General features: G+C 49.5%; 2 protein-coding genes across 3 annotated transcripts in view; both read left to right on the forward strand.

Moving 5' to 3' along the window:
• Positions 1–5,530, forward strand: part of SLF2 (SMC5-SMC6 complex localization factor 2) — a 45,612-nt gene extending 40,082 nt beyond the window's left edge. Inside the window, exon 20 of one of the 2 annotated variants that reach the window (XM_007080177.3) lies at positions 2,238–5,530. In XM_007080177.3, the coding sequence (XP_007080239.1) occupies positions 2,238–2,273 (36 nt within the window). In that variant the 3' untranslated portion in view covers positions 2,274–5,530. The remainder of the gene's footprint in view (positions 1–2,237) is intronic. The other variant, XM_015536698.2, reaches the window with a different exon arrangement.
• Positions 5,531–13,344: 7,814 nt separating this feature from the next.
• SEMA4G (semaphorin 4G) lies at positions 13,345–22,637 on the forward strand. Its single transcript, XM_042960826.1, has 14 exons — positions 13,345–13,468; positions 13,577–13,725; positions 14,008–14,070; positions 17,329–17,427; positions 17,550–17,643; positions 17,795–17,908; positions 18,094–18,263; positions 18,339–18,508; positions 18,805–18,949; positions 19,098–19,320; positions 19,741–19,856; positions 19,979–20,142; positions 20,310–20,371; positions 21,808–22,637. The coding sequence occupies exons 1-14, from the start codon at positions 13,345–13,347 to the stop codon at positions 22,635–22,637; spliced, it is 2,523 nt and encodes an 840-aa protein (XP_042816760.1).
• Positions 22,638–22,640: the final 3 nt, after the last annotated feature.

Here is a 22,640-nt window from a genome sequence, read left to right on the forward strand (position 1 = left end):
TTCACAACATGTTAGGCGAATCCAGCTACCACATATGTCCATTCTATTGCCAAATAATATTCCATTGTATGGATGTATCTCATTTGATTTATCCACTTTTTAGATGAACATTTGAGTTGTTTCCACTTCCTGGCTATTCTGAATAATACTTCCATGAATAACTTTACACAGGTTTTTGTGAACATGTTTTCAAATGAAAAGATTTGGGGTGTATACCTGGAAGTGCAATTGCTGAGTCATATGGTAATTCTGTGTTAAATGCTCTGAGGAATTGCCAGACTGTTTTCCGAAGTGCACCCTTTTACGTTGCTACCAGAATGCATGAGGTTTCTAAGTTCTCCACTTTGCGCTAGCACTTGTTATTATCTGTTGTTTTTTATTATAGCCATAGTAAGGTGTTAAACAGTGGAATCTCCTTGTGGTTTTGATTCACATTTCGTATGCTTGTTGTCCATTCATGTAGCTTCCTTGGAGAAATGTCTGTTGAAATCCTTTGCTTGTTTTTTAATTGGGTTTTTATCTTTTTATTATTGAATTGTAAGAATTCTCCATCTGTTTTTGGGGCACCTGGGTGGTTCAATTGGTTAAGCATCCAACTCTTGATTTCGGCTCAGGTCATGATCTCATAGTTCATGAGTTTGAATTGTTCATCGGGCTCTGCACTGATGGTGCAGAGCCTGCTTGGGATCCTCTCTCTCTGCCCCTCTCCCCAGCTCATTCTCTCTTTCTCAAAATAAATAAATAAACTTAAAAAAAATTGGGGGTGCCTGGGTGGCTCAGTTGGTTAAGCTTCCGACTCTCAGTTTCAGCTTAGGTCATGATCTCACAGTTTTGTGAGTCCGAGCTCCGCATCGGGCTCTGCGCCGACAGTGCAGAGCCTGCTTGGGATTTTCTCTCACTCTTCCTCTCTCTCTGCCCCTCCCCTGCTCACGCTGTCTCTGTCTCCCTCAAAAATAAATAGACTTAAAAATTCAAAAAAAAAAGAAAAAGAATTCTCCATTTGTTCCAAAGACAAATCCCTTGTTAAGTATATAATTTGCAAATATAGTCACCAGTTCTGTGTGTTGTCTTTTCATTGCCTTGATGGTATCACTTGTTAGAACAAAAGTTTTTTAACTGTGATGAGGTCCAGTTTTATTATTTTTCCTTTTGTTACTTAGGCTTATAGTGTCATATCTAAGGGGACTTTGCTTAAGAGGGGCATAAGCACCTGGTATTAAATTTGCCATACTATAAATTTGCCTTTTACATACAAACTAACTGATACATTGTTGTCTAAAATGATGCTTCTCGGAGCACCTGGGTGGCTCAACTGGTTGAACATCCAACTCTTGATTTCAGCTCCAGTCATGATCTCATGGTTCGAGGAATCAAGCCCCACTAGGAGCTCTGCGCTGATAGCACAGAGCCTGCTTAAGATTTTCTCTCTCCCTCCATCTCTCTTTGCCCCTGACCTACTTGTGCGCACGTGCTTTCTCCCTCTCTCAAAATAAACATTTTTTTAATGTGTTAAAAATAAATAAAAATGTGATTTCTCAAATTCTAATATGCACAGGCATCAACTTACTGAAATGCAGATTTTGACTTGATAGGTGTGGAGTGGGACCTGAGAGATGCTGCGTTTCTCACAGGTTCTCAGATAGATGGCAGTGCTTCTGGTCCAGGGACCATAATTTCAGTAGCTAGGACCTAGCAGTTGTTTATATTTTATATCAAAGCAACAGGAACAGTGAAGATTAATTAAGAAAAGTAATCTCTGTATTTTGTATTTTAGCTCTTTTGCTGTAGTTGCCCTTCATAAGATACGCATGCTCTGTTAGAGAAGAAACCTTTGAGAAATCTTAAGCTGATGAATGTTTTGGTGTTGTTGTTTCGGTTTCTAATCGCGAAAGATTTTAGGCTGGCCATCTTTGCTAATGTGGAATTAAAACAAAAGAATTTAATACCAAAACTTTTATATTAGTCAGCCTAACATTTTACTTAATCTTCTCAAATGTGATTCTCCACATAGGTGTTGGTGAGGAAAACATCTTGCTTTTATTTTATACTTTTTTTAATTTAAAGTTAGACCACAAAATGTGAAAATTGATTACCATAAATTTTCAGAGAAATATACAATATAAAGATGTTACTGCTTTTTTTTATCAAAAGCCTGTTTGATGGTTAGTTTTATAAGGATTAATTCATAATCTGACTTCACTTTGTCCTGTTTTTTCCCCCCCCCTTCCCTTTTCTAGGGGCAGCTTCATGACTTCTGGGTACCAGATTCTTAACAGGAGTTGAAGCAGCAAAAATATGAACCAAGAGAAATTCAATAAGAGTTTTTCCTAGAGGAGTAGAAAGAATACTACAAACTCCAGTGGAATGCTTAGAAAATGCGCTGCAATGTGCCACTTGAATGTCTAGTATGAAGCTGGTAATGAAGAAATTGCCATTTCTGAAGCAGATATGAAACGTGATCTGCTTAATTTTAAGGCAACTGGCCTTTTAAAAAGAGCAGAATCCTATAACAAGAGGGGAGAGGTAGAAGCAGCTAATAGTTGCATGTCGAATCTGCCCCTATTAACTGCTCTTGTTAAATTGTAAGCCAGTTATCCTTTTTTTTTTTTTTTTGGATTGTATTTATGGCACTTGGATAATCACAGGAAATATGTAGGAAAGGGTTTGGACCAACTTGAGCAGTTGGAGATGGAAATCAAGACCAAGTTCCAGTTGAGTTTAATTTTCTCTTGGTTATTTTAGGACTCAAAAAGAAATCTTAGAACTGAGTTTAATAACAAAAAGGATAAATCTTTTCTGTAACTCCTATAAACCACAGGGAGATTTCAATCCATACATTTTCCTTCACTATTCAAGATTATAAATCTGTTAGGTTTTAAAATACATTTAAAGAGTTGAGAAACAGAAATCTGGTATAGTGTTAGATCCTCCTTAAGGGGAAGAAGTTAAGCTATAAAATAGTATCTCCGTTTTTATGCCAAAACATTCATATGCCGTTTGTTTTGGATTCCTTTTAAGTGTATATATATTTTTTAAATACTGGTTAAATCTTAGATTCTTGGCTAAATCTTAGAATTCTGGCCCTTGGTTAGCCATATTACAGAAGTCTATATTATAGAAGCTTAACGATCTGGACAAGTTTCCAAAAACCTTACTTTCATGAGTATATAAGCTTGGTAGAGACCTGGATGGAGTTTATTCTTTGGAATATTGCACACGTGTGTGTGTGCTTGTATTTTAAAGTTGTTGCACTTGAAAACCACAGCTGCTCTAAATTCTTAAACACTGGAAAGCCATCCTTTGGTTTAAATGGTGGAGGGTTAGTAGAAGTGCATATGCTGATCGTAGCCCAAGGGCCCTTTGAAGCCTTTGGTAGTAATAGACTCTTACTAGCTAACTGAGCAATTCTTTTGTTGATTGTCCTTTTAGGACGGTTTGTTTCTTGAATGAAAATGCCAACTTTTTTCTTTCAATGTTGACTTGGATGACACTGCTTTCCTGAGCATTCTCATGTCTCCAGTTGTGGTGGGGGAAGGACGATGGAGAGGAAGGGAATTGGACTGCGCGTTTATGATTTGAGAGGGGAGAAAATAAATTTTGAAAAAATAGCTTTCTACCTCTAAATTGAGGCTTAGGAGAAAAAAGCATTTTATCTTAAATTTATCATTTACAATAGTATAAATAACTTTTGAGCCCATGTCAGGCATTGAGCAGTTAGAGATTTTATAGGGAAGACTTAGTAAATCCAGTTCCCAAGAACCCCAGCTGAATGAGGCTCCAAGAGTCAGACCAACAAAAGTTTTATTCTGTGTTGAGTTTACTGGTAAGAATATTATTATCTTGATACTACCTCTCAAGGGTATTATTAGAAAATGCCACTTATGGTTAATGAGATAGATACAAAGAGTTCTATTTGACAGAAGCTTGAAACTCTGGCATCTATCTGCCCAACAATGGGGGCTTTCACTCTTTGTAATTTAATACTTTGTAGATACATTATTTGTGTGTAATTTTATAAGTGTTCATATTTTTCTCATTTTGCATTGTGTAAAGTGTACAAAATCTCAAAGTATAAAATACTGCTTATATTGCTTGTAATTACAGTGTGTAAATATTTTCTAATCGTGTACATTGACGGGGGGACAAGTGGGTTATTCAGGTTTTTTTTTAAGTGACCCTTTTGTATCGCAGTTTCCACAGATAACTGCTCATCAAATTTGAAACCACTTTGATACATTTTTATTTAGCAGTTCCAATAAGAAAAGTCTCTATTTTTAATTGCCTTTCTTCATTAGAGAAAAAGACTTCATCTGTCCCTTTAAAAATGGCCAGACATCGGTTTGGGCCCTTGTATTTATGACTCTGGTTAGATATCTCCATCTCCAGGTCATACTCCAGTCAGTATTTGCATTGGGTTCTCATACAAATCCTGTGATTCTCTTCTAGCACAAGTAGCCCATGACTTTTCTCCCAAATCAAGGATTATCCTTCTCCCTCTTGAGTCCCCATGTTTTGTCTCCCTCCTGCTGTTGTTGCCCAGCGAATGGGATGGTAGCGGGGGAGAAAATGTTCATTGCACAGAGAATGTCAGGCCACTTTTGGGACTTGGCAAACAAAGCTTGCACTGAGTGGTGGTGTGTTTGGCAATATTACTGTGCCAAAAATAATCTTGTCTAATTTTCTGGATATGTATGTCAAACTTATTACCCTTCTTGCAAGCTAAAAATTAAGGTACTTGTAAGTGTTTATGCTTTTGTGTGTAACTGTTTGCCTTTTCTAAACTGTTTTTTCTCATTATCAGAAAATAATAATTCTATTCGTTATATCATGTTAAGTGAAGAGGCTCTCTGTGCACAAAACGCATCTATGTAGCAGTAAAGTAACAGCATTTGTACATTTCCTATCTCCTGATGGCAGTGGTGCCTTTGTCACCTTTCGGAAGGTTGGCGTTTGGTTTTGTTTTGCAGTACAAATAATAGCTTGCTTTTGACTTCACAAAAATCTCCCCAGATGTAAAAGAGAGATAAAGATGTGTTGTCATCCAGGCTCAGTTAGAGCATTTGCATTTTTATTTCTATCAAAACAAGTATAGTTGGTGGGGACTGGCCAGTAATAATGTGTGGAGTCTTTAAACCAAGGGTAATTTTTAAATTTAAAAATAAAAAATTTAAGAGGTGACCCATTAACAAGTGACTGAGTTGGAAAATTAGGGAAGGGACTGTCCTGGTTTGTCTCTAAGGAGGCAAGATTAGGGTACCGGTGGCTGGGCGTGTAGAGCATGAACCGTGGTTGTTATTTACTCATTAACAGTGTTGGTGCACCTCATTATCTGTGCATTTGTTTTCCCTGGGCAGTCCTGTCAGTGAGTTAATCCACCAGCTCTTAGGCAGTTCAAAAGTAAATGCAGATTTCTTTTCCTCTTTCCTTTTTTTTTTTTTTTTTTTTTTTTTTAAGATTTTTTTACTACATCTTGTTTAAAGTCCCATGAATGTATGTGTGTGTTATTAAAAATGCTTTTTCTCAGTTTGAACATGTGTTTGGTAATATTTGTTTGGGAGTGGGGAATGGTGAAGTCTCTGGAATGTGCTGTTTCTTCCCCTGCCCCATCCCCTAGTTTTTAAACTGAATTTTTTTCCCCTCTTGCTTTGGATTCTTCAGTCTGTTTTTTAGCTTGATGTCTCCTATTTCTGGAAAACATAAAGCTATAGTAGCACACAGTTCAGTTTTACATAACCCATATAATAATCTGCTGCATACTTGGCAGTCAGCAATTCAGTAATCTCATTCTTCCATTACCCCGATCACTAGGTTCATCAACAACTATTGCGTACTTGCTACATGCTAGGCACTCTTGAGGATTCAGTGGCGAACAACACAGAGCTCTCCTGACTCTTACCCTTCTGGTATCCAGGTGAAAATGCTTTGGTGCTCAGCAAAGTGGACCGGAAAGGAATACCATTGGCCTGGCTCCCTTGTTCTAGAGCCCAGGGCAAAGAAAGGAGAAGCCATACAATGCAGAGGCAGGGCTCGGGACCACCTTCAACCTGCCAGGCAGATACGGTTGTGGGTATGCCAGCTGAGGGGAGACACAGGTTGACGACGACTCACAGGAGAAACTGTTAATGAGCTTATAGAAGGGTTACCAGAGGCCTCAGTTTCCAGAACCATACCAGTATTTCTGTCTTCTGACAGGCTGGTTTGGAGGAGACCACTTGTGAGCATTTTAGAGGTGGGGGGAGTGACAGCCAGGTGGAAGCATAGGTGCTGCCTGAAGTACAGAGAGACAGGCAGTACAGCCTTGTGCAAGTTAAGAGCCTTGACCTTGACCTTAGTCCTGACCTCAGATCCCAGACTGACCATGCCAAACCCTTGATCTTTGTCAAGTTACTTAACTTGTCTGAACCTTCATTTCTTCATCTGTTAAAAGGAATAATAATGATGTCTATCTCAGAACTTGTGAGGATTAAGTGAACTAATCCATGAAAAGTTCTTAGCAAGGTGCCTGACGTATATGCTAAGTGTTGTTATTTAGCTCCAATTCAAAGCTCTTCTCAAATGACAGCTAAAATTGAACTTAAGGCACTTGGCGGGAGCGGGGGTGCGGTTCACTGACATCTAAGCAAACCAGATATTAAAATTGTAGTGTGGGTGTGCTCTATGCCTTCTGACAGCTTCAGAGGCTTCTCTGTCCAGCTCTGTCTCTACTGGTTAAAAAAGAATATATATATATATATATATATATATATATATATATATATATATATATATATATATATATATAAGTTTGTGACGTTTTTTAGGACTCAGCATGCTAATACTGAGAAGGGGTGGTGGTTGGTGATTTTCCAGCATTTGTGGACATGTCCTGACACTCCCTTTTCCTTGCTAACCATTCCCCAGGCCGGAGTCAAGAGAGGGCAAACCAGAAGGCCCAGCTTTGGGTCTGACTCCAAGACGACTGGCTGGGAGGAAAACTTAACAGGCAAAACAGGCTTCTGAGGCACAGTGGAACAGTGAGACTACAGCATTGGTGCCCTGGTGACAGTCCCTACCGAAGAAGCACCTCAGCTATACATATGGCCAAAATAAAGATCACGCCACCTAAAGGGAGAGTGCTGGGCAAAGCAGGAACAGAAATGCTGCCACAGTGAACAGGAAGCAGGACAACTTGACTAGGCCAGAGTTCTTTGCCTCAGGGAACCTCTGCTCAAGTTTCAGGAGTTCATACCTACCCCCTTCACCTAGGATCCCTGCTACAGTGAGTAACTGCTCTGTGCGAAGCCTGGAGCAAACACTGGTGTGTAGGTGGCTGAGGACAACAGCCACTTTCTCACAGCGGAGTTGGGGAGAATAGTCTAGCAAAACCAAAAGCACGTTTTATGTTCCGTGCTTGTGAAGTACAACAGAAGGTTTTCAGATGGGGTCCTCTCACAGCCACCCTGTGAAGCAGCTGGGGTTAGTGACTTTAAGGATGACTAACGACCTGCTCAAAGAATGCCCTGCCTGTGTCCCAGGACACAGATCCATGGCTAGATTAGGGTTCGTTCCTTGCTTTGATTTTGAGTCGCCTCCACTGTCGGTATTCCCCTCATTCATATTTTATCAGCTTGATTGCAGAGAAGAGCATGGTCCATCAGAGGGGCTTCTCATAGAAAGTTCCATTAATTGTCATGACATCTGATCGTTTCATTAGGTTCAGAGATTGAAGTGGAAGGACAGCAGAGAGAAATGGATTGTGATCTAAATCTATATTATGAGATACGCTGCTCAACCACTGTCTTGCAAGCGCCATGCTGGAACTCCGCATTGTAATTTACACATTTTGTTCATTTGGAATGTGTGAGGTTCTGAGTCTGCCATCGTACGCCTTGGAGGAGAAAGGCTTGCCTCACAGTGTAGGCAAGTGGGATGCTAAACTTGCCACCACATCACTACAGCTGCACAGGTACCTGAAGTCAGCGCTGTGAGTTCTGTGAGAACATGGGCTGCGTCTCTTAGCCCACTGGGCCCCTGCAGTTTCATTTGTCTCCTGTCTGGTACGATGGGGCTAGCAGCCTTCCTGCCTTCCCTCCACTGTCACCCCCAACCCACTTGCCCACAGGACCGCAGATTTATTTTTCTTAGCCGTGGCTTTCCTGGACTTCCCAGCGTGGACTTCCTTAATCTATCAGGATTTTCTTCTGTGGTCTTTCTGGAACTATTTGCTGACTTTTCCCTTCTAGTTCCCACTAGGAGCCCTCCCATCTCATCACATCAAACTCACTTTTCTCTTTCACACCCCTTCCCTTCTGCCTACTCCTCCCAATAGACGTCTGTGCATGTTTCTGCCTTTGATAATTCCCCTTCAGGTTTACCCTGTATCTCTCTTCTCAGGTTTTTCCGGTACAGATTCTCCTCTCTGTAAACACAACAGTGAATTTCAAGGCCAGTTACTTAACCTCTTAGAGCCCGTTTTTCCATCTATAAAATGGGGCTATTAATCCCTCAGGACAGAATGAGGGTACGGTGTTTTGAAATGAAGCCTGATAGTCTTTGTAAGTGTGTGTGTGTACACTTTACCATATGCATTTCTCTCAGCTGCCTCCCTCTCCGCATACACACACATCCTATTTAGAGTGCTGGGGAAGTGGAAGTGTAGCGTGGGCCCTGCTGTCTAGCGATCTGGAGTCACACACAGCAGCCCAGACTACAAGCCTGTATATGATGAAGTGCCAAACTAGCTTTGGGAGATATTCAGGAAAGAGGGGTGACATGCCTTTCCCAGAGTCCCTTCAGTTCAATAATGACAAGAGCCACTTGATTCTTGTTCACCTTCTCTCAGGCCAGTGTTCATCTGCCTGTTCCCTGACCCCCTGCCTCTCCAGAGTTCAGACACCCAGGTACCTGCAAGAGTCAGTTACCTATGTCCCTGTGGCCTTCATCATTTAAGTCCTGCTCTTGGGCCCATTGCAATACTGGCATAAATGATGGAGGGAGGAGCAGGCCAGGTCATGGCTAGAGCTCTGGTTTGATTCAAACCCTAGAGGGGTCTTAAACAGGCCCTGAGGCAGAGGCATGGCCTGAGTTGCAGGGAAACCGCAGCACCAAATGTTGCATGGGAGGACCATCATGGTTGAGTCTGAGGAGTTGGGGAGTTGATTCTGAGGAGGGCTTCCTAGATCGCTGCGGGGTGAGGTGGTTGAGCCTAGGAGGGACAGAATGTCTAATTGCCTATGAGGAGAGTTCACTGGAAGATCTGGAGTAAGAATGATGTTCAACATGAGCTGGAAGGGAAGGAAGGCAGTTATCTGAGTGACCCAGTCCCTGAGGAGGTGAACCCCGTTACTAAAAGGTTTGGTTGAATGGACAGGTACAAACGGTTGTGGCTTATTCAGAAAAACAGCATTTTCTGTGTGAATTTCTTGCCAAGCTGTTACTTCATCCTTCCAAGCCCAACTCCTTTCACCCACTCACAGTCAAGCTGAAGGACCAGGCAGCCGGAGGCTGTGAAGCTGGGAATCCAGACCCAGTTCTATGTTCAGAGCTGCCCCCAAGGCTTGGCCTCCATCTACCCTGGCCCTCAGCACCCTGGGCAGAGAGCCCAAGAGCATAGCAGGAACGCAAGAAGTGAGGTCCATATTAGAAGACTGGTCAGAGAGCCCTCGGAAAGTTAAGCCCCCAGAGAACAGGTTTGCAAGTCCCCAGCAGTAGGCAAGTCAGAGGGGTCCTGGGGTTAGAGGGGAGGGAAGGTGGGCCAGAAGCCCATGGAGAGAGCGCAGGGGTGGTGAGGCCACCACCAGGGGGCGATACTGGTGCTGCTGCCCTTGAGGGTGGAGGACGCCAGATGCCCGGAGGCCGTGTGAGCCTTGGCCTCAAACCTTTATTGTGTAGGGTGGGGGGCGCGAAAGAAGAGAGCGGCGCCCTTCCCTGCACCCCACCCTGTCGGCCCCGCCTCCCTGGCCCCGCCTTCCAGCCCCCGCCCCACCCCCGGCTCCGCCTCCACCCCCCGCCCCGCCTCCGGCCGCAGCCCCTTCCTCCCGCAGCTGGTGCTGTGGGGCCGCGGAGCAGCGCGTCGCCGTCTCTATGGCCGGGGATCCAAGCGCAAAGGTGAGAGAGGCAGGGAGCGCGGGCGGCGGCGGGGCCTGGGCCGGGGGGCGGAGGCCAGGCCAGGCGTTCCCCACATCCATTCCACCCTCCAAGCTGGTCCAGGCCTTTCTCACCGTCAAGTCCCGGGTGCTGCTATAAAGGCTCTGGAGGGGCGCGGGCCAGGCCTCCTGCCGTGCAGGGCGCAGACCCGCCACCGCGGAGTCGGGGACCGGCGCGGGGCGGGGACCCGCGTGGCGAACAGTGTTCCCCGGGATCTGGGTCACGTCTCCTGGCGTCCGGCGGGATGGAAGGAGAGCTTGTCCTCGAGCTGCAGCAGTAGAGACAGAGGTTAGATCTGAGGAGAGGGAAGACCCTCATACTGTCCAGGATGATGGAAGGAGAGGGTAGCGGGGGGAAGGGCTCTCAGGCCAGAAGAGACGGCCATCCTACTGGGCCGAGGGGAATGCCGCCTACACTAAGCAGGTGGACGTCTGGGATGAAGGTCGAGAGCCTGCTGATCCAACATCGATCCTGTTTTGGGGGGAGGGGGTGCCTCCGTTCCTCAGTTTCTTGAGCCCTAGGATCTAATGCTCGGAAGGTGATCAGAGTTCAGGGGGCTGGCCCTAGGGAGGAACCCAAACTGTGGAACTGGGGGTGGAGTGTGGGGTGTAGACTGGAGACCTTGAAGCCTTGTCGCCACTGGGGGAGGGAGGGCAGCCGCTCCGCCCCCCGTTTAGCCCCGCCCTCCCTCCCAACAGGTTAAATGGAGGCTGAGAGCCCCTGCCCAACTCCCATATCTAGAACGGCTGCATACAGGGGAGTGGAGCGGTGCTAAGTTCCATTCCATCTTTCTTTTGCTAAAGCGAGGGGCCTCCTTCCGTCTGGGTTAGGTACCCCTTCCTTTGCAGAGAAGCCCGTTGCATTTGAACATCTGAGGTCAGATGCCTCCCTACAATCACCACACACACACACACACATTTGGAATCTGGCCTTAAAATTGGGACTTTGAGGAAGGGAGGTAGTGCTGCTCTGCACCTCAGTGGACACTGGCAGCCTCCAACCCTGCAGTGAGAACTGGACCCCTGTTTGAACATATGCTGCCTCTGCACACATGTAATTTGTGTGTCTGAGCACTGTGTGAACATACATGTACTTGACCCTTCTGTTAACATGAACATGCCTGACCTACTGTATCGGTGGGTTTGTGTGCATGTCCCTACACATATGTATGTGCATGACCTTTCTGTGAATAGGTGTACAATCCTTCATATGCACACGTGTGGATTTATAACCCTCCTTAACTTCTGAGGCTGTGCGATCTGCTGAATGAATGGATGAGAATATGTGAATAGAGCCTTATTTGTCAATGTGTATGAACGCATCTGGCAGGCCCTTTATATGAGCATATGCGTGCACAAACCTCCCTGTGAATGTATGTGTGCATGACTCTCCTATGAGTACATTTGTTCGCAGCCCTTCTGTGAACATGTGTGTATGTGCACCTATTGCGTGCACATCACCCCCTTCTGGGCATGTCTGACTTCTGCCATGAACCACACTCTGAGTGGTTTCTCTAACCTGGAGTGTGTTCCTCCTGCCCAGTCCTAGAGCCTGATACCTCATAGCCGTAGGGCTCCCTCTCCACCCCCCACCCCACTTCTGCACTAAGCAAATAGGCCCCAAAGGTAAACAGGTGTGCCTCCACAGTGAGGGGTGGGGCATGGGCAGTTTGCCTGGGGCCTTGTGCTGCCCAGCCCCCAGATGAGGAGCTGACGCCCTCTAGTCTACACTCTTCTCTACACTCATACTATATTCTCCCCCTCTGGGCTCTGACCACTACAGTGCTGACCTTTACCTCTTGAATAAATGCTCCAAATTCCTGTTTTCCCTCTGGCCGGATCCTAGTCCTTCCCCTCGCCTCAAGGCCACATAGTTAATATTTGACCTGGAAAGGAGGGGAGAGGCCAGTGGCCCTTGTGGCTGTGTCTGTGGGTGTCTGATGAGATTGGGTGGGTCAGGCTTCCTCCACACCCAGCCCAGTCCAGGAAGCCTTCAAGAGCCACCTCAGAGATCAGGCCTATTACAGGGGTCAGGGGAGATCTGCCACCTACTTCCACCCCATCCCCACATGACTTGAGAGAGAGTCCAGGTGTGGAATAGTCTCCAAGGTAAGCCAGGGGAGGTGGCCAAGAGCTCCCATCACTCACCATTTCTATGTTGCTTTTATCTCAACTGGCCTTGCACACTAGAGCATCCTGCATAGACATTACACCTGTGCAGTGCAGCCAGGGGGCCCCAGATACCCGCCCCCCACCATGTCTATGGATGCCTATTTGCAGGTAGGGACACGTGTGGATGCCTAGCCAGAGAGTGCAGTACAGACTCGCATGGGCAGAGTAGAGATGTGCACCCCCTCAGAGAGGAATGCTGAGGAGGAGAAGTGTCTAATTAAAGAGAGATTCCAGAGGGAGCTCTCAGGCCAGGGAAAAGAAAAAACAAAGGGAAAACAGGACAAAATCAACAAAGGCCCATTAAATGTCTCTGCCAAGCCTTCTTGCATAAGGCACCCCCGCAGGCAGCAGGGGCAGCTGCTGCCCCAAGTGTGGTCCCATTGTTGGGAGGAGAAGGCATTCTCTCTGAAAACGGAGCTCCACCCAAGTCGGAGGCCTAGCTTAGCCTCTGGGCTGGTCAGAGGAGGGTGGATACTTTGGGTTCGGGTTGGGAGGAGTCTAGGGTCTTGTAAGGAGGGCAAGTTCTACCCAACTTGCATCAGAGCAGAGAAGTGGACAGAGCGACAGTGAGCCAATCCTGACGTAGTTCTGTGGTCCCTCCCACCAGTGCCCCCTGAAGTCTGGGGGTAATGCCATCTACCTTCCACACACACACAGATAAAAGAGCTTTTCTACCCTGTTTTTTTCTTTAGAAAACGGACCTCAGAGAACCAGAACTAGTCCTGCTGTCGGGGCAGGGTGACCCCATCAGTGACCTACAACCCCCTTATGACCCCACAACTCCTTCCCACCATGGAGTTTGTATTTGATGCAGAAAAGCAGTGTGTGATCCATCCCTCCCTCTGACCTCTAACCTGGGATTCCATGGCCACACAACCCTGTGATTCCATGTCCCCTCGATTCCAGGACCCTCCCTGGCCCCATGACCCCTGACCTTCCAAGTGACCTCCCTGGACCTTGACCCCTGTGACTATTCTTGCCATCATACCCTGTGACTGTGGCCCTGGCTCCCCTTGGGGGTCTTACTGGTCTGGGCCTCCCCAGAAAAATGTGGGGAAGGCTCTGGCCCCTCTTCCTGAGCTTCCTCACAGCATCTGCAGTCCCTGGACCCTCACTGCGGAGACCATCCAGAGAACTAGATGCCATACCACGGATGACCATCCCCTATGAAGGTTAGACACCCCCCCCCCCCCCCGCCAAATTTGAAACGCAGCAGGAGCCAGGTCTGGGAGTGGGGAGGACACCCCAGGGCTGGGCTCACTACTCCCACTCTCCCCAAGAGCTCTCCAGGACCCGGCACTTCAAGGGCCGAGCCCAGAACTACTCAACGCTGCTGCTGGAGGAGTCTTCAGCAAGACTGCTGGTTGGAGCCCGAGGTGCCCTCTTCTCTCTCAATGCCCGTGACATAGGAGATGGGGCTCACAAAGAGGTTAGCCCTTAGAACCTGGAACACCCAGAGGATCTCCGGCTTTATCCACCTCCCTGGGACCTCAATTTCCTGGAAGCCTCGCCAGCCTTCCGTAGCCCCCTGGTCAGATAGCATGGCCCTTCCTAACCCACGTCTCCCTTACCATCCAATGCTCCTCCTGAAACCTACCTGTACCCCAGTTTCCCCTGTTCCCTGCAGTCCTATACCTGGTCCCACAGATAATGGTGAAAGGGAAGGGTCCTGGGGTCAACACATCAGCCCATTCCCTTTCCCTGTCTCCAGATCCACTGGGAGGCCTCCCCGGAGATGCAAAGCAAATGCCATCAAAAAGGGAAAAACAACCAGGTATGTGGTCTGTCCTTTCCCCAGCTCCTTTCCTTCTCTTCAGCTGGGGATGTCAAGGTTGGTGGGGACACAGATGGAGAGGTATGGATCAGCCAGTCAGTTGCAGCAACCACAGCAAACACGTGAGTGTAGCCAGAGTGGTGGGCCCCTAGGTGCAGCGCTTCTAATCCAAACAGCTGGTCACCTACCAGCTTGGCCTATAGTGGCATCTGAATCTCTTCTGGGCTCCTGAGTAAGAATCATGATAGAAATAAGTAATCTCTAGTAAATGCTGACTTAGCCATTATCTCTCCTAATTCTAAAATAACCCTATGAAATAGTATTATCCTCCATTTTACAGATGAGACAAATGAGGTTTAGTCAAGGACTAGCTCAAATACCCAGTATTCCATGGAGGGCTGTTAGCGAATTGCCAGTTCTTCCAAGCTAAAGAACAGGGTGTCTGCAGGGGTTCCATGTCTGGCTATGTAACAGATCCATCCGGAGAACTTTTTAAAAATACGCATTCCCAGGGGTGCCTGGCTGGCTCAGTCAGTAGAGCATGCAACTCTTGATCCCAGGGTCATGAGTTCAAACCCCACATTGGGCATAGAGCCATCCCCAAAAAGAAAGAAAAAAAACTATATTCCCTGGCCCAGGGGTTCTGATTCGGTGGGTCTGGGGTGGTGTCGGGATAGGTGTGTTTAACGAGGCACCGCTAAGAGATTTCATCAAAAGCCCTGCTGGAGCAGCATGGGTAGGAAGTGGGGCTGGTGAAGCAAGTGGAACCCAGTCACAGAGCACTGCAAATGCCCAGCTAGAGGTATGGGTTTTATTCTGTGACAGTGGGCACCCTCACCATTTGGTACTTTAGAGACTCAGACTTTAGTGTGCACAAGAATCACCTGGGTATGTTATAAATGCAGGTGCTAACTCAGTCAGTCTGGGGAAGGGGCCCAAGATTCTGCAATTCTAACAAGCTTCCAGGGGAAGCTGATACTGTTGCTCCCCAAGCCACACTTTGGGTAGCAAGGCTTCAGGAAGACAATTCCCAAAACATGTTCTGAGAAACATTAATTTTCAAAAGGGGGGGTTTAATGGTCAGATGAGTTTGGGAAATGCTGTATGCTTAATCCCACAGTGCACAGCAACATCCCTAAGGCCCTGAGAAGTCCCCTGGCAAGGCAGGTTTTAGCCATGGTTTCCAACTTATTTGACCACAGAATTCCTCCCTCATCCCCCCTTATTTGTTTGTTTATTTATTTAAGTTTATTTTGAGAGGGAGTGTGTTTGCATGAATGGGGGTGGGGGCAAGCAGAGGGTGAGGGAGAGAATCCCACACAGGCTCCTCATGGGGCTTGATCCCACAAACCATGAGTTCATGCCCTGAGCCGAAATCAAGAGTCAGACACTTAACTTACTGAGCCACCCAGGTGCTCTCCTTCCCACCCACCCCCATCCCACCCCCCCCCACTTTTTTTTTTTTTTTTTTTTAGTGTTTATTTATTTTTGAGAGAGAAAGAGACAGAGCATGAGTGGGGAGGGGCAGAGAGAGAGGGAGACACAGAATCCAAAGCAGGCTCCAGGCTCCGAGCTGTCAGCACAGAGCCCAATGCGGGGCTCGAACTCACAAACTGTGAAATCGTGACCTGAGCCGAAGTTGGACGCTTAACCGACTGAGCCACCCAGGGACCCCGACCTTTTTTAACGTAAACATCTTGGGGAAATACTACTAGAGTAATACTAATCCAGGCCCAGGCACTAGATGGATTAAAATGGAGTAAGTCTATGGGACACCTGGGTGGCTCAGTTGATTAAGCATCTGACTCAGTTCGTGATCTCGTGGTTCGTGAGTTTGAGTCCTGCAAGGAGCCTGCTTGGGATTATCTCTCTGCCTCTCCCCTACCCTCTCTCTATTTCTCTCTCAAAATAAATGAAAATAAACTTAAAAAAAATCCTTCAAAAAAAAATCATAAAATAAAATAGTGAGTCTGGAGGCAGCAAAGGCAGTGAAGGTTGGGGGCATCATGGGGGTCAGAGGAGGAAGGCATGAGCAGGCTAGTGGAGAGAAGGGACCCGGGGAGGCAATGGGATGAGACAAAAAGGCCTGCATGGATTCAAACCCTGGGTAACGAGCAGGAGGAGGAATCGTGAACAAGGCAAACAAGTCGGGGAGGGGGCGCTTAGCTTGAGGCATTTAATGGGCAGAGAAGAGCAGTGTGGCTGGAGCAGGTGAGGGAGGGGAGGAAGGGGCAGAGCCCTACCATGCAGGGCCGGAAGTGGTAGGCTATGTTCAGGACTCTAGTGGGCCATGAAGGTTTTTTAAATACAGCAGTGACACGATCTGGTTTACATGTTTAAAATATGCCTTGGAAAGTGGGTTGCCAGAGGGTGCTAATCGGTAGAATATCTCTGGAAGGAAACCAGACAATGGTAAGAGCAGTCCCCTTTGAAGGCAACAGGGATAAAAGGAGACGCTCTGTTTACAACCTGTCCCTTTGTACCTGCTGAATTTTACACTGTGTACATGCATTCCTCACTCATTGAATAAACAAGTAGCTTTTACAGAGTGGCAGAGGCTTGGGAGAACTGTCAGGCAGTCTCTACAGTTGTCCAGGGAAGAGGCAACAGTGGCGACATGGACTAGGGTGGTGGAGGGGGAAGTGGACCACGTCAGGAGACATGACAAAGAATCTCGAGGAAGGACTGAACATGGGGGTGAGGGAGTGGGAAGCAGCAAGGATGACTCCTGGAATCGACTAATAGGATGGATGGATGAAGTGAGGTGGGAAAGACTGGATGAACAGGTTTAGGAGGGAAGATGCAGGTTAGGGAGGAGGGAATGAGCTAGCTATTGGGTGGAGAGAGGGCAGAGCCTGGGGATACATTTGGTAGTGTCACCCCACAGGGGGTGTGGGAGCTCCAGGACTAGGGGACACTGCTGAGAAGGAGATGTGAGAGAAGTATCTCAGGGTGGTGGGAGCCCTGGGGGCCCCCGAACTGGGGGTGCGGAGGGCTGCAGGCAATGCAGAAGCTGGCAAAATGTGTCAGGTAATCCTGACAGTGAGATAGAAGACTGAAGAGGGGTCAGTGCCGCTGGGAAGCCCAAGGACAGTGGGTTCCAGGGAGTAGTCTGTGTTCCGGGCAGTGAGCAGGCCCACTGGGAACTCAGAACTGTGTCGGGTGGGTGGGGGCAAGAGCCGAACTACAACGCTGGATTAACGGAAAAGGCCTCTAAGCAGGCTGGGGGCTCACAGCCCTCCCCCACCTCCCCCCCAGACGGAGTGCTTCAACCATGTGCGATTCCTTCAGCGACTCAATGCCACCCACTTCTATGCATGCGGGACTCACGCCTTCCAGCCTCTCTGTGCAGCCATTGTGAGTAGGCCTGCCCCAGCCCAGCCCTTATTGCTGCTCCCTGGCCCTGGACCAGTCTGAGCTTGGGCCATGACCCCTGCCTGTCCTCGAGACCACTGACTTCTGGCCTCGTAATCCTCCAGGATGCTGAGGCCTTCACCTTGCCAACAAGCTTTGAGGAGGGGAAGGAGAAGTGTCCTTATGACCCAGCCCGTGGCTTCACAGGCCTCATCATCGGTGAGCATGCGCTCCTCCCCACCCTGGCCCCTTATCCATCAGCGTGCTCTTTGGGGGACACGGACCTCGTTGCTAGGACTTGCCACTGATATGTGTTATGTGCCTTATTGTATGTGACGTGTCTGTCATGCGTGGCATGCCTGTGCTCCAGATGGAGGCCTCTACACAGCCACACGGTATGAATTCCGGAGCATCCCTGACATCCGCCGAAGCCGCCACCCGCACTCCTTGAGGACTGAGGAGGCTCCAATGCACTGGCTCAATGGTTAGGAGGATGAGGCACAGGATGTTGGGGGGCAGGGTACTATTCATCTTTACTCCCTTGGGCAGTTGACATCCCATCCCCAAATTCCCAGGTGAGCCTGTCTATTCCTGAGTGTGGTTGAGTGAGGGGTAGTGGAGGGGATCCCCATCCTGTCTCAGGGGCCACTTGAACTGCCCAACCTGCAGATGCTGAGTTTGTGTTCTCCGTCCTGGTACGGGAGAGCGAGGCCAGTACAGTGGGCGATGACGACAAGGTTTACTACTTCTTCACGGAGCGGGCCACTGACGAGGGCCCCAGCAGCTTCACTCAGAGCCGCAACAGCCACCGTGTGGCCCGTGTGGCCCGTGTGTGCAAGGTGAGTAGCACCAAGTTTGGCCCAAGAGTGTACAAGCGGAACCTCTGACGCTGACCCTGTGCCCTACCTCCCCAGGGAGACCTAGGAGGAAAGAAGATCTTGCAGAAGAAGTGGACCTCCTTCTTAAAGGCGCGTCTAGTCTGCCACATTCCACAGTATGAGATGCTACGTGGTGTCTGCAGCCTGGACACTGACACCTCAGCACGCACACACTTCTATGCGGCCTTCACGCTGACCACACAGTGGTCAGTGCAGGGACAGTGGGGACACAAGGAACTGGGGACAGCCTGAGGCCTGGAGCAGAGGTCAATGAGGAGAAATAGGATCCCTTGTGGGGAGGCTGGCTGCAGAGATAGAATTCTAGGCACATCCAGCTCGCCTGGAGCCAGAGGCCACAGTGGCCTCCTGACCCTTAGGAGAGGCCCTGAGGCCGAGAGCTGGGGTTGGCCAGGGTTAACAGTGAGCTCCAGGCTGGGGCAGGTGGCAAGGGGGCAGGCTCCACCCAGTGTGGCTCAGGCCCCTCCCCTATGTCCCTTCCTAGGAAGACCCTAGAGGCCTCAGCCATCTGCCGCTACGACCTGGCCGAGGTGCAGGCTGTCTTCGCAGGTCCCTACATGGAATACCAGGATGGTGCCCGGCGCTGGGGCCGCTATGAGGGTGGGGTGCCGGAGCCCCGGCCCGGCTCAGTGAGTGCCCAGGCCTGGGGTCAGTGCTGAGTAGACAGAACTCCCGGGAGGGGCAGGAGGGCCTAGCCTTGGGGGGGGGGGGGGGGGGGGAGGGCACGCAAGCAAGCAGTAGATTCCTGAGGTTCACTGCCTCTGCCCCCCACCCCAGTGCATCACAGATTCATTGCGCACTCGCGGCTACAACTCATCCCAGGATTTGCCATCCCTCGTCTTGGACTTTGTGAAGTTGCACCCACTGATGGCTCGGCCCGTGGTACCCACACGAGGACGGCCCCTGCTGCTCAAGCGCAGTGTGCGCTATACACACCTCACAGGGACGCCTGTCACCACGCCTGCCGGACCCACCTATGACCTGCTCTTTCTGGGCACAGGTACTTTTGACCCCTGGCCTGGGCCCTTTGGTAACTGCTGACCTGGGTCCTTGATCCTCGTTGACCGCTCATCCCCTGAATGACTTTTGATCACAAAACCCTGGTGACCAATGATGTTGATTCTTCAATGAACACTCACTACTGACCCCCAATGACCACTGGCTCTTGGTACCTGCGGATTCCTGTCACCAACCACAGTGATATTTGACCCTGATCACTAATGTTTCTGGACCCAACAATTCCTGCCATGGCAAGCCCAGAGTTCCCAGCCAGGGAACTGTTCCCAGTCCTGAGTAACTGTTACCGGCTGAATCCTTGTCCCTGACGTCCTGGCTCCCAAGCTACTCCCATTAGGCTATTGCAGGGGGCTGAAAACAAATTCCATTTCTGGGTTCTGACCCTCTGCCCTTTCCATACCAGCTGATGGCTGGATCCACAAGGCCGTGGTGCTGGGTTCTGGGATGCACATTATCGAAGAGACACAAGTGTTCAAGGAGCCCCAGTCTGTGGAAAATCTGGTCATCTCTCCAATGCAGGTAGCCTCTGACCCACTACTTGCCAGAATAGGGGGAGGGAGTGGGTGGCTGGGCAGTGGCCGTGTGTGTCTGTAGGTGGGAGTTGGGGGTGTTGCCAACCAGCTTTCCTCTCCGGCTCCCAGCACAGCCTTTACGTGGGGGCCCCTAGTGGTGTCATCCAGCTACCGCTGTCTAGCTGCTCCCGCTACCGCTCCTGCTATGACTGCATCCTGGCCCGGGACCCCTACTGTGGCTGGGACCCCAGCACCCATGCCTGCATCATAACCAACAGGTCCCAGGGTAGCAGGTAAGAGGTGGTAGGGGTGTGAGGGTCCCGTGTGAACAGGGGATCAGGGCCTGAGGGGAGGAGGCGGGCCTGCTAGCTGGAGGGGGAGTGGGGGGCAGTTGTTGGCAACAGCATCATTGACTTCCACTGGGGAGACTAAAGCTCAGTTCCCCTGTTCGTGAGTTTAGGACAGCACTGATACAGGACATAGAGAGAGGAAACCGAGGCTGTGAAGGCAACAAGGACACAGGTAAGTGACAGGCATGGACGTGTGTAGGCCCGGCTGCACAGCCTGTCCTCTAGATTTACTGTCATTTGCCTGTGCGTGTACGTATCTGAATGGTTGTGTCTGTGTGCTTTCAGCGAGGATGTTCCAGCACAGTGTGGCACAGAGTAAGTGCTCCACAGACATCTGTTGCCCTAAAGGATTATAAATGAGGAGAAAGGCTCATGACATAAAAGTTCTTTTTGTCACACCTGAGCTTATAGCCAAGTGTGTGCTGGCAGGGGCGGGAGGGGGGGCAATTAAATGATCACCCAAGTAATTCTTTCCATTGGTTTTTGCTACAAAAGGAATACTTACAACTATAACAAGGATTTGAAGGACAATGAATACTCCCCTGAGGAAGATCAGATGACTGAGCTGATACCTAAAGGAGGAGCAGAAGTTAATAGTCATACTAACATGTACTGAGTACTTACTCTGTGCCAGGCGCTGACCGAACACGTACACACACGATTTCTCTTATGCTCACAGCATTGCTAGGAGAGAGGTGCCACGATCCCCATCCCTATGAGGGGCAATCTCTCTGAGGTACAGGGAGAGTAAGTAAACTGCCCAAAGTTAATAAGCTATTAAGTAGTGGGGTCAGAATTCAAACCTGACCCCGAACAGTCTGACTGGAGTTTGTGCTTTTCATTACTTCTGTGCTCTTTCCCCCTGGCCAACCAGCGGAGGGCACGGAGAGGGGGGTGACATCCAAGCAGAGGGGACAGCAGGCCGATGAGCTTGGGGTGTTTGCCAAGAGGCTGCAGAAGTGGGCAGGGACCATGTTGAGGCAGGGAAGTGGCACAGTCAGTGTGGTGTTTTTAAAAGGTTACCCCACTCCTGCATGGAGAATAAATTACATGGGGGCCAGAGTGGGCCAGCAGCTGGGGAAGGAGAGAAGTGAACAGGGCTGAGATGGATTCTGGAAGCAGAATCCTGGTGAGAATTAGACACGAAGGTGAAGGAGAGAGAGAGGCAAGGGGACTCCCCGGTTTCTGACTTAAGCAGCTGAGTAGCTACTGGTGCCATTCATTGTGACAATTCAAGGAAAAGACATGGTGTAGTTTGGGACGGAGGCTTTGGCCTTAGTTCCTGTGCCATGTTCAAGAGACCTCCCGTGGAGATGCCCTGTGTGTGGAAGATGTTCAAGTCTGTCGATCAGGGGAGAACTCTGTGCTAGAGATTGAGCTTACAAATCATTGGCAGATAGCAGGCACTGAAACCACTGAGACGGGACAATGCAAACCTTAAATGGGAACACAAACGCAAGAGACCTCATTCAGTTGTCACCATGATTCCAGATTTGCGCTTGGTGCCAGGGACGTAACAGTGAACCACCTGGCCTGCCATCTCCAACGCCCTCCCTCAGATAGACAACACTGACCACTCCTCTCACCGCCCCCCCTCCCCACCTCCAGGGCCACCACCACCACTGAGAACCCGCTCTGTCCTCCGAGGTGACGATGTTCTCCTGCCCTGTGACCAGCCATCCAACCTGGCCCGGGCCTTGTGGCTGCTCAATGGGAGCATGGGCCTGAATGACGGACAGCATGGCTACCGCGTGGGCGTGGATGGGCTGCTGGTGACAAACATACAGCCTGAGCACAGTGGCAACTATGGCTGCTATGCTGAGGAGAATGGCCTCCGCACCCTGCTGGCCTCCTACAGCCTCACAGTCCGGCCAGCCACTCCTGCCCCAGCTCCACAAGCCCCTGCCATGCCCGGGGCACAGCTGGCACCTGACGTGAGGCTACTGTATGTGCTAGCCATCGCTGCGCTTGGCGGCCTCTGCCTCATCCTGGCTTCCTCCCTCCTCTATGTGGCCTGTCTTCAGGGAGGCAGACGAGGGCGTCGAAGGAAATACTCTCTGGGTCGGGCTGGCCGGGCAGGGGGCTCTGCTGTGCAGCTGCAGACAGTTTCAGGCCAATGTCCTGGAGAGGAAGACGAGGGTGATGATGGGGAGGGGGCTGGGGGCCTGGAAGGTGGCTGCCTCCAGATTATCCCTGGGGAGGGAGCCCCAGCCCCACCGCCTCCGCCGCCCCCACCGCCACCGGCCGAGCTGACCAACGGGCTGGTGGCACTACCCAGCCGGCTGCGCAGGATGAACGGCAACAGCTACGTGCTCCTGAGGCAGAGCAACAACGGAGTGCCAGCAGGGCCCTGCTCGTTTGCTGAGGAGCTCAGCCGCATCCTGGAGAAGAGGAAACACACACAGCTTGTAGAGCACCTGGACGAGAGCTCTGTCTGAGCC

The sequence above is a fragment of the Panthera tigris genome, chromosome D2 (assembly GCF_018350195.1).
Source record: "Panthera tigris isolate Pti1 chromosome D2, P.tigris_Pti1_mat1.1, whole genome shotgun sequence".
NCBI classification, from domain to species: domain Eukaryota; kingdom Metazoa; phylum Chordata; class Mammalia; order Carnivora; family Felidae; genus Panthera; species Panthera tigris.